Source organism: Thalia democratica, chromosome 5 (genome assembly GCF_965202585.1).
Source record: "Thalia democratica chromosome 5, ktThaDemo2.hap1.1, whole genome shotgun sequence".
Lineage (NCBI taxonomy): Eukaryota > Metazoa > Chordata > Thaliacea > Salpida > Salpidae > Thalia > Thalia democratica.
In genome coordinates this window covers 1,891,613-1,909,612 of record NC_139169.1, presented here as the reverse complement: position 1 = coordinate 1,909,612, position 18,000 = coordinate 1,891,613, and the positions used below count along the sequence as shown (strand labels likewise).

The following is an 18,000-nucleotide window of genomic DNA, read 5'->3' as shown; positions in this document are numbered from 1 at the left end:
GTTGATAAGTGAGATAACAAAATATCCTCCCAAATATATCAAAACAAACTATCTGCCCTGTACAACCGATGTATGTTTGTCGTGTCTTGTTCAAATTTGCTTATCTTGCTTTAATGAGCGCTACTTGTTTTAGTAGTAAACCACCGGATTAACACTAGTTTTAATATCTTGTTTAACTTGAATTGATAACATTTTCTGGTTTATTGTGAACTTTAAATATTCGTTTAAATTTCAAAGCATTAACATTTGGCTATAAATTGCTTAAAAGTAAGTACTTTTGTTTAATGCTTTTTGTGTACGAACTTCAAAGATATATATACAGATGTTTACCTTTTGATAAACATATTTAGAATAAAATACTTTTTGTGAACTGTCAAAAGGTTCTTTTTAATATTAATGCATAATTCAAGTCAATTTAGACTTAAAATGCGTTTCTAGACGGCGATTTGTATTGACGGAAAAGCAAAATTTTACGACATTATCAAAGTTAATGTTTATCCAATTGAGCTGAACAAATTTGCATCACAAACAACCTGTGCTGCTACTTTAAACAGCAATTTACCCATCTAGTACACAATTGAATTTATTTACCCACTGCGTTTATTGTAACAAATAAAAAACTTTTGAAATCGGCGCTCTAACTTTTTAATACTTTTGAAATTTACAGCTGTAAACGTAAGACAATAAACCTTGGATATTTTGAATATTTCTCTTTTAACTTTTAAACTTTTTTGTATGCAAAGTCACGTTTAAATGCTTGATTTATGTGGTTTTGTTTACTACAAACCTTTGTTTAATTTTTTTGAACTTTTAGTAAAAAACGTAAAATAATAAAATAAAATATTTGGAATTCTTCTAAACGCTTAAACTATTTTAAGGGTCAGTTGAAGTTCTTGTTTTATTACCTAATTTTAATACTAGTTTAAGATATTTGAAACTTAAACAGAAACAAAGTTACTTTACTACTTGATATTATTTGTAAAAATATTGACTTTAAATTTTAAATACTAAATGTGTATTTGTTAATTTAAATCAATGTGTTTACATTTTCAGTGTAACACTTTAAACTTTGTTTATAAGAAGTTTAAAAAGTTGATAAAATCTAAACAAATATAATCTTTTAATATGTTTTAAAAAGTAATAATATCTATTTCAGAATATTGTAGTAAATAAAAGTTGAACAAAATGAGACTTCTATTAGTTTCAATTGTCATTCTACTGATAACAAGTCATATAGAAGCAAGATTTTCAACAGTTACAAAAGAAATTGATATTGACGAAGAAAGAAAATTGAGTTAGTTCTAAATTCTTTGTTGTTTCTAAACTTTTGTCAGTTTGTGATAAATAAGTGTTTTTTGTTTTGTATTATTTGCTCTTTTCATGCCTAAATTCTTGTTTACACGATTTTTATTTGATATATTGAAGAGTTTTTACATTATAACAAGTATAAAGACTTTATTTAAAGATTATAGCGTGTTTTTTAACACAAAAAAAAAGCTTAGATATCAAAATTTATTTAAAGTATGATCTGACTAGATTTTAAAACTAAGTTATAAAATAAGCAAACGGTAAGTTTACAAAGAAAATAAATAAAAAACCAAAACTGAAATATGTGCTTTTCAGGTTTACCACGCTTTAGTAGATACAAAGCACACATACTTCTGTTGTTTTGTTAATTTCAAACTTTTGTTGTTTTGTTAATTTAATAAAAACTTTTGTTGCATTGTTATACCTCATATTTGTCGTTTGAATTCGATATTTGTAAAGAATTTTTTTCACTATTCATGTTTAAATGTATTCCACAATAAACTTGTTGAGATGTCTGATAAGTTTTTTGCAAAACATATCGGTATGGTTATTTATGATAACTTGAAAAAAATAGGTTAATTCCTTAACTTTTACAGAAAACTTTTTACTGTCAAATAGCGTTAAGAGTGTATTTTGCCCATGGTTGGTAACAATAAATAAGTTTTTGGAGAAATAAAAGCTTTTATTTATTTAAAATAAGGTCAAAACTGGAAAAAATAGGCTAATTCCCTAACTTTTACAGAAAGCAGCATTTAGCTTCAAAGCAGCGTTAAAAATATATTTTATCAACTTTTGATATTAATAGATAAGTTTTTGGAGAAATAAAAGTTTTTATTTGTTTAAAATAAGATCAAAAAAAATTTCATAACAGCACGTATGAGCTAAGTCTGTTATACTTTATATTAAAGTACTTTATAGCTCTTTTTATTTACTTAGTTTGAAATATAAACTTTGACAAAACAGTTATTCATCATTTTAATTTTTGAGTTTTTTTTATGTTAAGCTTGTACAATAAGTAAATGATTTTTTTTGAAAAACAATACTCGAAAAATTTAAAGTTTTATTTAGTTTATTTTTTATTTTGCAAACGTCATAATTTCAAAAGTAAAATGCTCATAAGGTTTACATAAGACAAATGTTTATACATTTTAAACATACAATAATTACTCATTTATTTCAGTAGTTAAAAAAACCAACTAGTACTAAAAAACTACTACACTAATTAGTTTTTAGCTTATTAAAATTTACTCAGTACATTTTTTTCCATTGATCTATAATCTTTAGAAAACAATACTTTATTTTACCAACAGACTCAAAAGTATCTGACATTTTCACGATCCTGCAAGCGAATCCCGGATCTGAGAATCAGAGGTACAAGTTTAAGATCCTCGACACCCACCTTAGATGCGGCATGTCACGTGACAGTTTACACGACGAACTGTTACGTCACAACGTGTTCGAGCTGACGTCATCCGGTGACGTCACACAAGTGAAGAGAATCGACCGGGAGGAGAATTGCGGGAAGAATCCGATTTGTTTCTTTTCATTGAAGGTTTTTGTTTATTTTTATACTACTTTGATTTTTTAGAAGAACTTATATTTATATATTAACAGTTCTACAAAATAAATAGTACATGTTTATAAAACTAAGATCGTATTTTAATAGTTTTTTTAAATTTTGATTAAAAAACTAAACGCTAAAACAGAATTAAAACTTATTACTTTATTATTTTGTCTCTCTTCATTGAAGGTTTTTGTTATTATTTGTTTTATTACAACATTTTTATAAATGATGAGGGAAGAACAACGTTTGTTTTATTATAATTTGAATAAAATTTATTGTATGTTTTTATTATCTTTTGTATGATTTATAAAACATTAAAAAAATTAAAATGTTAAAGTAGTTTTATATATTATAAATTAAAAAAGTATTAATCATAAAATTAATACTTCAAAGTTATGATTTTTTTGTTATTAAATACAGTAGTTTATAAAAAAGTATTTGTAAAACTTGTAAAAAAGAAAAAGAGGAGTTCATACAGTTTATGAACTTTGTTAAAAACAATAAGCAAAATTGTATTATAATTAAAAAAAAAATGAAACAATGACTTAACAGTTTATAATTTTGGTATAAAAATGTTTTTCACAAACAAACTCGTGAATTGTTTTTAAATTAAATGTTCTAACAGTTTTTACATTATACTGCACATAAAAAAAACATGGACTTTGATCCAGTCTTATAAAGTATACTTAATAGACTGTGAGAAAAAAATTAAACTTCAACATAGTTTAAAAGTAATTTAATAAAACATTTTTACTGAAATAAATTTGACCTTTTAAGTTAATTAGTGCTTAATGTAAGCTGGGGTCGTTTTAAATTTAACCCTGAGTTTTAGTTGAAAGAAATACAATACCATGCTCAAAACACAAACAGTTATTTTACACAAAGTACAATTTAGTTTTTTAAATTATTTGTTTGAAATATAACGGTTGTAAACATTAAATAATGTTTAAAGATAACTAATTGTTTATGCGAGATGGAAAAAATAAAAAATGAAATTGTATGCATTGCTAGTTAGATATAAAACAAGTTTACCATGTAATTAACCCCAGTGTTTTACATTCAGAGTTCATTAAAAGCTAAAACAAAAAGCATAACGTTGTTTACATTTTATACTACTATTTTTACAATCTTATAATGACATTATAAACATTTAATTTCTTGTTTACTTCAGCAGTAAAAGAAAGTTGCATGCATATATTATTAAAAAGACTGATAAATTATTTATTATAAAACAAACAAGATTGTAGTGAGTTTAACCGCATATTTTATATATAAAACAAACATAATTAAATTTTTATCAACTCATTTCTTATTTACTGAAAATGTTTGCACATACATTATAACATTATATGACAAGCATGCCTAAATTTATTGTAAATTTCAAATTTAAATTTATATCTTGATAAGTTGATAACCAGTTATAATTTTAACAATTACTTATAAACAGAACTTTGATAAATTGTAAGAAATTTTTGTTAACCACAAAAGTATTATTTCTCACGCTAATTGTTTAAGTTATACTTTATAAAATAAACTAATAAACAAAATAAGATATATTAGTTCTTGTTGATATATAAAGTCACTTTTAATCGACAAAATATCTGTAAGTCTAAGTTCTAGTTAGCTTTTTAATTAAACAAAAACGAAAGTTCTTAGAAGCTTGAAAACCCACAACCATTTTAAAGAACAAATACACTTATTTTTATCACTTCTCATTTAAACCACAGTTTTAATTGATATTTTAATTCAGAATAAAACTGTTGTTTTACAAACCAAAAGTATTTCACACCAATATAAGTAGCTTTATACTTGATAATTACATAAAAATTAGGTTTTTTATAGCAAAAGTAAAACTTACAAAAAAAAAACAATGGTAAACAGATTTGTTAATAAAACAACCATCTTCAGTTTATTATTAAAAATATACCAATTTAGTTTTAGATGAAAAAGTGAATATTTAATCAAATAAATTTAACCAATTTAACTTAAAAATATTTTAATTATCATTAAAAAAATCAATAACATTTTAACGAAACGTAGACTAAAAGTTACACTTGTATAAAGTGTTTTTATTTTGAATATTAGATAAGTGCTACAAAATAAACATATTTTCGTATTTAATATTTTATTTACATCGTAGTTTCATTTATTTTCTTGTTATTCTGTTCAATGTATTTGAGCTAGTTTTAGTGAAAATATTTTGTATTCTTTAACAAAACTATAAAATTAAAAAGATTAATATGCTTTTTTAATATGTATGTTTTTACATTTTAAGTACTTTTTAGCTCGTCCAGACATATTAAAATACTCAAGCTTAGTAAAAACTAAATTATATAACAAATATTTGTGAAATATGCATAACCAAACTGTTTATATAAAATACAAATAATTTAATATTTATAACATTTACCATGTTATTACAAATTATTTACGTAAGTTTGTGAACCTTTAAACACCCAACTGATGATATTAAACACTATAGGTATATAATTATATTGTTTTAAATAATAATAAAATATATATATATAACAGATGTTTGGGGAACATAACTGATTAACCTTAACTATTCTTTTATACTTAAATATAACTTTTTATTACTTAACTTTTTATCAACATTCTATTATATTATAGATATTAATAGTTATATTACCCACAGATATTTGTGAAACCTAAACTGTCCAACACCCAACTCTTCATATTAAACATCAACATCAAGGACACCAATGATAACCGACCACTTTTCAAAGAGGACATTTTGGACGTTGTGGTCAGTGAGACAGCCAAGGTTGGACATTTGACCAACATCAACCAAGCCAAAGCCACTGACAGTGACCTCGGTTAGAAAAGTTTAAACAATTTATCAAAAAAATATTTCAATATTAAATTTTCAACTGTTAGATTAAAAGTAGTGATCATTTGTTTCGGAACTATCTGTACAGCTGTTGATTTAGAAGCATCATATTTTTTTTAGAAATTGTATACTAACAAAAGCTTTACTTTTGGTCGACTATATACAAGTACTTAAAATAAATTTCAAACATAAGAGCAAATTATTTAACAAGCAAGGAAAATATTGAAATACCGTTTTTTAATCATTTGAAAATTATTTAAAGGTAAAAAAATATACAAATATTTAAATTTAGGTTCTAAGTACATTAACATGATAAAAACGTAGAATTGATTTATTGACAATTAATTTTTTCGTTATATTTATTAGCTTGCAATTTGTAACAAATATAACAATAATTAAATTAACAAAACTTTATTGAATAACTTAATAAACAATGATTAGTATAACTTTCATCTAAATATATAACCAGAGTAATTTTTTGTTTGATGTCCAAGTTAATGAATATTTTTATATGAATTTATTAACAACTTTCATCTCAAATATTATTTCTAGCAATATTTTTACCAGGTGCGTTAACTAATAAATAAATTAAACCTCAATAGCAATTTTAATAAACTTTAACGCATTTTAATCCGTATTTTATAGTTTGTGATGTAGATAGGAACAAAAAATTATATTTTAATAATGCCAGATAAACTACAGTTGCTGTTACAACTATTTTGAGGGTAAAAACAACAAAGAAGTCGTCACGTTTTTAATTTATTTTTATCACATTTTGTCCATTTACTGTCAAAACAAGTGGTATGAAAGTCAAAGAAAACACAAAACGTATAAAAAACAATTTTGTACAATTTAAAAAACGGAAAGTCCTGTAGAAACGTGTTTATTTTTCGAAATTATCCCAGTAAAAATGCTTGAGCCTAAATATTTACGTACTTATAAACTTCTATTATAATTTTGTTTACTACCTTTTTTTTACTTGTTTTAAATTAAAACTCTATGTTTATAAACAAATTTTTAGAAGTTTTAACTTTGTTTTTTAAGCTTTGGGTGTTTAGTAGACAAAGTTTACTGTAACCTTATGGTAATTTTGCTGAAAAATAACGATTTTATTTAACATACTATGGTTAGGTGACTAAAAACAAAAACATTATGCTGAAATATGATTAAAAATATTAAAATTAAAGTTTTTCACTTATAACCTAGTAAACAATGCGTCAGTTTTGAGTGAAAATTGTCAAATTTATATGTCATTTATACACGGTTCTCCTAAAAAACATCAATAACAACTACTTTCGATAACTAATAGTTGAAACCAGATACTTTGTAATCTCATTATTTCCGATTTTTATATTTCTATAAACATCAAACAAAAAAAATATTTTTTAGAATATCAGTTACAACTGTAACTGACTTTTATTTGAAACTTCAAAAGCTAACTTCTGCGTTTTAAATGTCAAGATAACAATTTAATTTCAATGCTAGAGTTGCATCTCGAATAAAAAGTTTGATAATTTCTTGCATATAATCGGACATATTAGATCTAGTTGAAGGTTCTTATCTCGATGTAATAACCTTTTTGCAACACGCTTTAATTTCGTTTTGTAAACAACTTTTCATGCAACACGGCTTGTGCTTTATTTTGTAATAATTTACGGTTTCCTCAACACTTAATTGCTAATATAAGCACGCACACACAATTAAATTATATGTATATATGCGTGTGTCTCTGCTAATAACGATAAAAATTGTTTGAATTGAAAATTAAATTGAAAATTTAGTAGATGCTTGAAATCTTTATACAGTCTTAGTATGTTTCAAAACGGTGCTATTTCGGTATATAAATAATTCAAGTAATTTATCGTGGTATTTTAATGATTTAATTTATATACAGTTAATGAGCAGATATATTTGTTAATATTAAAAACGTGCAAAATAACAAAGATGACTGAAATTATCCCGAGTAATTAAAATATATAACTAGTGTTTCGATTAATTGGAAACCAATTTAGGTTACAGAAATTTTTAAATCTAGCACTAATGTGTATATGTTTGTATAACTGTTATTTATAAAACCATAATAACTTAGGTTGCTATTTATAAAATGTTTATTCAATCAGACTAACGAAAATTAAAAGTTTTAACTTAATAAGTTTTCACGGTAAGTTTTTTTTCATTATAATTAAAATCAAATCATTCTTTCAGTTGAAATATTTTTCACGATATTTTTCATCACAGGGGAAAACAGCAGAATGACCTACCAAATGGAGCCAAATAATTTCTTCCAACTAATTCAACCCGACACCAAACTGGAAAAAAACAATCAGAATATTTCGCTGAAGCTTCTAAAACCGCTCGGTCAGTAAACTGAATTAAGCTAATTGCAGTAAGAAGATTTTGAAAACAATTAAAAACAGATTTTGTTAATAAGCAATTAAAGTTTAGTTAACAAACAATTAAAAACAGATTACACAAAAGTGTCCACTCATGAGCTGATGTTGCATGTTAGAGATAATGGGTTGAAAAAGCTTCGAAATTTTCTGAAAATTCGGGTCAAACTAACAAACGAGAACAATCACACCCCAAAATTTGAACATGAGGTTACTTATTAAATTTAATATTTTTAGTGTTAAAAGCTCGCTAAGAACGGATGTTTTTTTGTTTGTTTTTTCAAGTGGTTCTACTTAGACTGATATAGATCTTGTTAAACTTTAAGCTGCTTATTCGAGTAGAACTTGTCGTAATTAAAGTATTAACTTGTCATAAAAAAGTTTCTTTATTCTTGTTACTGTATTTTTATAGCTTTTTCCTGTTAACTAAATACAAGTTTAATTAAATACACATGTATCGTAGTCTAAATATTTAAACCACATTAAACTACAATTGCATTCATTGTTTTTATCAAAAACTATTTTTTTTAAAATTAACTTTAGGTTGCGGTTTATTAACTTTTTATTTAAAAAAATTGAGCATTACCTTCGAAAAACTAATTAAAAAAAAGTAGTACTAAAATAGAAATCATGTATATGAGACATAAAGCTGTCATTGAACATGTTTTATTATTCTTTTTTTAAAGTTTAAATAGTGCAGAAACATAATTTCAAAATATTAATCATAATATCAGCCATGTTTTTAAAGTTATTAGTAAAAACATGTGTATGCATGAATATGTAATTACTCTTCTACTACGTATTTAACACCAGTTCAGAAGTATCTATACACTTGTGGTATTAATTCTGAACTTTGTTAAGTTGTTAAACTCGTTTGAAAATATTGAACTTCTTCTAGTCTAAATAAAAAAACTGAAAGCACTTTTGTAGAAAACCTTTGTAGTTCTTTATACAAAAGTGTTAGTTTCAATCCAAAATATTACGAAAAGTTATTAAAAACGTCTTAAGTTTGAAGTTTTGTTTGTATTTCTGTACAAGTAAACAAAACACAAATTATTTTTTAAAAACATCTTTTGAAGTGTTCTTACAGGTGACACCTGTAGAAAAACAACAAACAATTTCTAATACACAGATCTTTAAAAATATCAACAATCTGTTTTTTTTACTTAAAACTTCAAATAAAAAGTTTTTATACAAATGTTGGTTTTAACACTTTCGTAGCAGAAACCATAACAATGTTACACTAGTAATATTTGTCTAAAAGTTTTTGTTTATTCACACAGAAAATCTACATCAAATATTTGTAAAGCCATTGTAGCTTATTAAAAACTAACACTTTTACATTATGCACAAAACGTCATAATTGTTTACATGAAAAACATTATTAAGGTCTAACTAATACGGCTAATATAAATAATTTTACCCCTTATCTGTTTACAAAATATCACAAAATTTTACTAAACTATATTTCCAGGTATACGACGTAATATTTGGTAAACGTATGTTTTTACCTTTTAAATACTATTTTCAGGTTCACAAAGTAAAAAAGGTAAACATATGTTTATTTATTTCTTGTATATTTTCAGGTGTACAACGTAACAATTGGTGAAAATTGGAAACCTGAAAGACTCCTGATTCAGGTTAAAGCAACAGATGAAGATGAAGTTAAGGATAAAGTTACTAGTATCAGGTAGAATATTGTAAACTATTGTAAATTAGCACGAGTATAGAAAATAGTATCTAAGTAAAATATTAATAAAGAAGTTAATAACAAATTTACCTAAACGTTTTATCACGTACAATATTCTGAAACAGTTTGTTCAAGTATATAATACAAATTTTAATAAAAAAATATTAAAAAATATTCTGAAAAGTGTTGTATAATAATTGTTTACAAGAAATATAAAATACAACAAAATCATTTTTGGTTATCTTAAATATACTTCAATGTAGACTTTGTTTAACTACATTACTTTTAACTAAGTTTTATTTAATTTCTGATGTTTTCTTGATTTTTAAACTAATTTCTTATTTCAGATACTCACTGACCGGAACACTTGTGAACAACGATGACGTCACAAAAACGTCATCAAGATTCTTGACCACTAGAGGGCTTGATGACGTACTTCCGCTGAAAATACGTCAGAATGACGGGTGGCTGGTGCTAAACCGAAAAGTTGATTACAAAAACGATAATGGGTCAGTTTATTATTACAAAATATTTTTTATTATTTAGTATTTTTTACAAAATTATACTGCTGACTGCTTTAGCTATAATAACAAATATTTTTCAAAATTTTAGTTTAAAATTACAGATTACTTGTACATTAGTTTCTTTTTATTTAGTATCACTAAAAAGAAAAACATTTTATTTGTTATTAAACAATCTAAATCATGTATAAATGAAGAAACACTTATATAAACTTTTAAATAGTTTTACTAACTTTATACAGAATGAAATTGTTAATAGTAGCGGACGATAGTGATGCAAACAACCCACGAAAAGGAACAGCTATAATTAAAATAACCGTAAAAGACGACAATATTCACGACCCCAACATTAATTTGAATTGTCTCAAATCATGCGTTAATAATACAAGTATGTTTGGTTCCATGTTAATAAAAGTATAGAAAACAAAGTTTGATACAACTTGAGTTCATTTCTTAGTAGTATATTAGGTATAAAGTTCGAATACTTAAACAACATGAAATGTCAGTCAAAGTATTTAATTTAACAAAACAATCTTGTAAATACAGATTAGTAAGCATGTAAAAGTGTCTTATAATAGACTCATTAAATGTCTGTATTAGTTGACTCATTACGCTTAAGTCTGGTTTTATAATCTATTGTCGTTTTATAACTACCAATATTGTTTCGTTTAATAAGTCGTTTTGAAATAACTAAACGTTATTCAATTTATAATTAACAGGTTTAATATTATTTATTTGTGTTGTCTATAAGTTTAGACTGTTTCGAGTATTTACAAGTTTAATTTATATAAACTAAAACTTAAAACCTTCATATACTTAATTTAAAATAAAGTGAAAAACAAATTAATAAAAAATTATAATTTATAAGACTGAATAAATATTATTTATTAATACATATTTACAGTATACATAGAAGAAAATTCAGGTAAGGGCAAAGCGGTAGCTCATGTTAGTGCCATTGATCAGGATGAAAACTTAAATGGAAAAATTAAATTGAGGGTTGGAACTTTACTACAACCTGACGACACTTCTACTTTTATTGGTTTGTTAACAATGACATTTTTATTTGTTTCTTAATAATGGCACTTCTATTTTTATTGGTTTTTAATAATGACATTTTTACTTTTATTGGTTTACTATTACCTGATGACACTTCTACTTTTATTAGTTTGTTGATAATGGCGTTTAAACTTTTATTTGTTTACTACAATCTAATGACACTTCTACATTTACCATTTCTATTCTATTTGTTTCGATAATGCTTTAATAATGAATATTGGTGTTGAAAACGACATTTTAATAATCAATATTTTCAATAAATTTTAATAAAGGGACTTTAAACTTAGCTAATAGGTAACTGTTAGCATTGTTAGTTTAAAATTTACTCATAGAGAATAAATACTTCTTTATATAAAGGTAAAAGCTTTTTTTATAATTATCCGACCAACTTGTATAAAAACCAGTTTTTAAAGCTTAAAATCAAACTTTTACCAAAATCTTCCTTAAACAGATTCTAAATCGATGATAATAACTGATGATGGTTTATTAAAAACTGAAAGAAGTTTTGATCATGAAACAGAAAATGAAATTGATATGTTCATACAAGCCTGTGATCATGGTAGTCCACCTAGGTAAGAAAAAGAACCTTAAAAGTAGATGTAACTAAACATGTTTTTTTAAGATTTTTGACAGACATTTCAGGTTATTTTTTGCAAAACTAAAAAATATTTCTTTGATTTTAACATTTGTAAGCAGTCGTTTCAAATTAGCTACTAAAATATCAACTAATAAAACTTTGTCTAGATTTAAAGAAATATTTTTTAGGTGCACACTTCAAAATTTTAAACTAGTGATTCTCGATAAAAATGACAATTCACCGTATTTTACTCAATGTAAAAATTTCAACTTGTCTGAATCGACTAAAATTGGTGAAATTATGTCGAAAGTGCTGGCTAAAGATGCTGATTTTATCATGGATGAAATTTCATATTCTTATGGCAAAAATTATAAAGTATGTTTAAACAAATTTAAAAATAATTATAATAGGATATTCAAAACAAAAAACAATGAATGAATACTGCCTAATTTAAAAAATATTTATATTTGTATTTTTTATTTAAAATTGTCAAGTATATTTTATTCAGTTTCACACTAATTAGGAAGCAGTTTTGCATATAGGTAGACTTTTTTAACACTAATTTACAATAACATTGGTTTAGAAACCGTACAAATTATGTTATACAATTTCACACAAATTTAATTTAACACGGTTAAACAGTATTACGTTAACATTTATGTATTGAGACAAATAAAGTAGTGTTTTGTGTTTTTTCGCACAAAGTGTTTAAAATTTTATAACTTTAACTGTAAATTGCCTAGAAAGGTTAACCCGAAATGTTGGTTATATAACTTAAAAAAATAATCGAAGTATGCATTTTATTGTGTAAATACGCTTTTTTAGTAATTTGGTACGAAAATATATTTTTTTTGTTATAATTAACTAAACACGATTTCATTTAGTCACGATTAGAAAATTCTTGTAAAATCACACAAAATTTAAAGTTAAAACTAAGTTCACACTAAATTTTGAAGGGAAAATCGTGATAACAACTAATATAATTTGTATTTACTTGTTATAAGTCTCTATTTTGTGGGATAATTGATTACAAACGTTGTTTTAATATAAATATGTAAACTATTTGTTATAAATACGGAAAAAAGTTTCTATCACGACTTTTAACGTCGAGCTATAAAATAAACGATTTTTTGTTGGTGATGTAGACAGAAAAACATTGTTTCAAGTTAAATTTTAGGTACAAAAATGTTTTTCTAATGTAAGTTATGTTATAATTATCAAACAATGTAGTTTAAAGTTTAATACTTTAAGATGTAACTATCAAACATGTTATTTATGTATTTAAAACGAGAGATAATGTTTTTGATAAATTTTAAAGACATAAAAGCATCTGTTTTGATTAAAAATATTTGTTTTTGATTTTTACGTAACAATCTTCGTATTTCTAGATATTAAGATATATACTTTTTTTAATTTTTTAACTTTTAGAGCATAGAAAAAAGATTTAGTTTTGTTAAAGTTTTATGGCATCTTAATATATTTTGACCAAATAATTAAAGTTGGATAAAGAGTGGTTATTAAATGTAACTAAATTTTTTTTTTGTACATTATTTGAATTGATAGTTTAATCTGCTTATTTTACAGAGTTGAATTATCAAAAGTTAAAGTTTTTGTATAAACTATAAAAAATTATGTGCTAGAAGGAACTTAACATTAATTTTACAAATTAATTTAAATAGTTTACTTACATTTAACTTAATTTTACTCAATAAAAAATTTCAAAGAGTAAATTTTGAATATACTTTATTTCAAATCAAATTATTTCAGATAATTGACTCACCAAACGGAATAATCACTTATTCAATCGAGCAAATAGAACCGGTTAGAAGCCGATTCATCAAGCATTTGGAAATAGACGCGAAAACTGGCGTGATCAATCTGAAAAATAAATTCGATTTTGAATCTGAGAATAAATTCACAGTAAGTCGTAAAAGTGATATATATATAAATTTATCACCAGACAAGCGAAATCTGCGTATACTTTCATGCGTAAAAATGTGAATAAAAATAAAAAAATGTTAAAATCAATCACTTCAAAAGTTTACGACTTTTTAATAAATTCCCTTCTACGAATAACATCTGCAGAGATATTATTTTGTTATTTTTAGGAAAATTTCAAAACAATAAAAATTTTTTGTAAAATTGTTTTGAAATATTGATATAAAAACAACGAGTTTATTTGTGGTAAAATGACTCAAGGAATAATAATATAAAATTTAAAAAATACATTTGTTATATTTTATTGTTTTCTATGTTATAAATCAGAGCCATACAGCATCATAAAATACGTTTTTATGGTAAGTTATTTTCTCAAGATCAATCAAAATAGTTACATTTATAAACATTTGTTGATTTTTTTTTTGCTTAATAAAAATGTTTAAAATATACTATTTAATAATTTCATCTAAATTAAAATGTTTTGAAAATGTCTGATTTATAACTAATTTTTTTCAATAAAATTTATTTATACAGTTAAAATTATTTTACTAAAAATAAATTTCATTTGCTGGTAAAATATATTATATATTAATCGTACCGAAAATGTTATATTTTTTTTAATCCTTAATAAAACTTTCACTTATATGTTTTTCAGTTTCGAATCACAGCAACAGACGGAGGCAATTTGAAATCTAATTGTGACGTCACAGTCAACATAAAAGACGAGAACGACAATCCCCCTCATTTTGTCAGCCCTCCGCAGAATTACTCCGATATTTATATGACGACTACGTTACCCAAAAACACTGTTTTCTTCACTTTTCAGGTAAAAAATAACTTTTAACTGAATAAATTCTTAATATTAAAAGCATAATCAAAAAATAACTGTAGTTTTTATTTTTTATGATACAAAACATTTATTAAAAAAAATGAAGCGTTATAATATTTTATTTATGTAGTTTCACTTAAATTTTGTAAGAAACAAACTTTAGAAACAAAATTTCTTTAAAATCAAAAGTTTATAGAAATCAATTATATATTTTGATTGTTTAATCTTAAGTTATTTGGGTTTTTCTTTGAACTGTTTAAACAATTAAGTTTAAAACTTTTTACAAAAACTTGAAAAGTATTTAAAACGTTTAGAATTGAGATAAAAATTTAAGAACAAAGAAGTTTACTTAACATTCCAATGATTCAATAAGTTAAGTAATTTAATTATTTGCAAACAAACCAAAAATTAAGAATATTATTTACACTTTAGTTCTTGAAGTATTTAATAATATAGTAAATTGTATTGTTATCCGATAATGTTTACACAATGAAATTTGATCTGATTGATTTTTTGATATTGAGTTTTGTAATTTTTTTAAAATTTAATCGCTTAGAAACGCTTTTGGTATAAAGTTCTAAAGTAATATTCTATTCATACTAAACTAGATCATAACTCTTTTTTATAGCTTACTAAAAAAAAAAATTTTTTGTTTGTTTATGAAATTTTAAATATTGCATTAGTCTGTTTACTGTTCAAACAAGTGGTGTGTATTGTATAACAACATCAAAAGAAGCTATAAAATTAAGATAAATACGAAAATTATTGACAGATTTCACTTTTTCAACTTAATAACTAATGCAGAATTTCTTTTTAAACTAAGGCGTAATAATGTTTTTTCAAAAATTACGTACTATAATTAATAATCAATGTAAAAATTAACTAATAATTCTTGGACTACAGTTTGAAAGTTTTACTTATTAAGATATTCTTTTAAAACTGTAAATATTATTTATATAACTTATGTTGTCAAACTTTAAGTAAATTCTTTTATATTTATAGTTAGTACATTTTTGATTAACATTTTCTAAATGCTTTGAATCATTTGTTTGTATCCAAATCCATAAATACAGTTACATACAAATTAAATAATTTTTCAGACATACGACAGAGACGGAGACTCTAAAGTGAGTTTCACTTTCAAAGTAAAACAAAAAGATTCGGAAATTTACATCCCTTATGAATTTGACGATAGATTTGAAATAAATACGCTGACTGGTGAATTTAAATTAAACGAAAATCATCAAGTCCCGATCGGAAAATCTTTACTGGGAAAATACGAAGTAGAAGTAGAGGTAAACAAATTTCTATTTATTACGCATACAATTTTAAAACTGAAAGTATGTAAATCTGAAACAAAATCTTATAAAATCCAGGTGTTCAGCTTATAATGTATTAGTATTTATCTTGTTTAACTTTTTTGTAATAACTTTGTTTTTTATGTTTACTTGTATTAACACTTTTAACTTTACGAACAGTCATATATAAACTTTATTAGAACCCAAAGCTTTAATGACTTCAACTTAAATTTTTTTTTCATATATATTTCACAGGCTTGGGACGGAGTTTTCAGCACAAAAGTAATCTCGTTCGTCAACATAATATCCTCCCCTCTCCCCACTCAACTGGAAAGTTACATCTCTCCACCGGAGGGCGCCACAGAGACGGATGAGACCCCTAACCAGGGAGGATTCGCTTCACTGCACATGATGATCGTGATTGCGGTTTGCGCGTCCTGCCTCATCGTGGCTGTCAGCGTGGCTACCTGTCTGTTTTATTACGGTCCCAGGAAGAACAGCAGTGACGATAAATCCGATAGAAATGAGACTGAAGTCGTCGCTCTTACTTCTATTACTGTTAGTTACTTATTTGTCTAACTAATAAATATTAATTATTTGGCCTAATCCTTCTTTTATAAGTTACTTCTGCTACTTTAGTTTCATGTTTAAAATGTTAAAGTTTTTATTATATGTTTGTTAGCTGAAATTTTTAGCTGTTTTTAAAATATTTTGTAAATCTGATGTATATGTTTACTCGTGTTTAGTTGACTAGTTAGTTTTATTATAGTTTTATATTTACCCTTTTTGAAACTTTTTAGAAGTTTAAATCTGTTACTGTAAACTTTTAGTTAGAGGTAGCTATTTACTTACATTTAAGTTTTAAGTACTGCTTAACATTTAACTTTTGACTTTTAATACATTAAAAAAAACTTTAGCAACAAAAACCTTAAAGTGTTTAAAGTTTTATTACTTTTGTTACTGTTGCATATAACTTTCGTTACACTTAATTGGTCGTTAAATAGTCATAAATTCATTTCGTTAAAGGGCTTTCGACCTAATAACTAATAAAAACTAAATTTTAAGTCTCTTATAGATGTCAATATAATTTTTTATTTTGTTTACAGCCATCATCAGAAAATACTTCAAAACAATTAGAAAGTGAAGAGTATAAATCAGATATATCATCTAAAAATGTTAACAACCAAATTGACTACTTGTAAGAATTTAAATTAAACAAAATAATTTTACCAATGCAAAGAATTTAGTAGAGTAGTTGTACATAAATATAGAACTTACGTATGTAAAACTCAAAGATTTTAATTTGTTTTAGTTGTTTTAGATTACACTTACCTAATTGAAGAACGCAGTTTTTTAATTATGCCTAAACACAAAGTTTTATCGTGTATAAACTAGAAGTTAAACATTTGTACAACATTCTGTTTCAACGTCTTACAACTAACTTAAAGTATACTGAGTTATATTGCATTAACTTAAATAAATTAAAAATAAAAATGCATGCTTTATCCAGGAAACCACTTTTAAGTTACCCAAGATGCCAAAGTTCCATGGGAGTTGTTTACAATGTACCCAGACACCAGTTAACCAGTTGCGGTGGTAAAAGTCTGCCAAGACACCAATTAAAACACCAGATTTCTACTTGCACCACACCAGCTGCTTTCAACTTAAATTGTTTGTTTGTACAAATAACCAGAACAATTGAAACAACTTTATAATCTACATAAACAGTTTTGACATTCTACAAGTCTCGTTTTAACATCTTACTATGTGTTATAATTCTTAAGTTATTATTTTAAGTTACATAAGACTTATATACATTAAAAAAATAATTTTATATATTGTTACAGACACAATAAGTGAGGCTTCTACTGATATTGTACCAAACTCCCTACCCCCATACAATTCAAGATGCAACAAAAATTGTTTTAAATTCGGACACAGTGATAATTGTTGGATGCCAACTCAAAATAATAGT

General features: G+C 24.7%; 1 protein-coding gene across 1 annotated transcript; it reads left to right on the top strand.

Moving 5' to 3' along the window:
- Window positions 1-1,185: 1,185 nt before the first annotated feature.
- On the top strand, window positions 1,186-17,227 carry LOC145835575 (protocadherin-18-like). Its single transcript, XM_082943235.1, has 16 exons — window positions 1,186-1,294; window positions 2,619-2,860; window positions 5,529-5,709; window positions 7,962-8,081; window positions 8,190-8,323; window positions 9,700-9,803; window positions 10,151-10,312; window positions 10,567-10,712; window positions 11,229-11,366; window positions 11,835-11,942; window positions 12,175-12,335; window positions 13,728-13,880; window positions 14,554-14,724; window positions 15,828-16,022; window positions 16,281-16,583; window positions 17,132-17,227. Exons 1-16 carry the CDS (start codon window positions 1,186-1,188, stop codon window positions 17,225-17,227), a joined length of 2,523 nt encoding a protein of 840 aa, XP_082799361.1.
- Window positions 17,228-18,000: the final 773 nt, after the last annotated feature.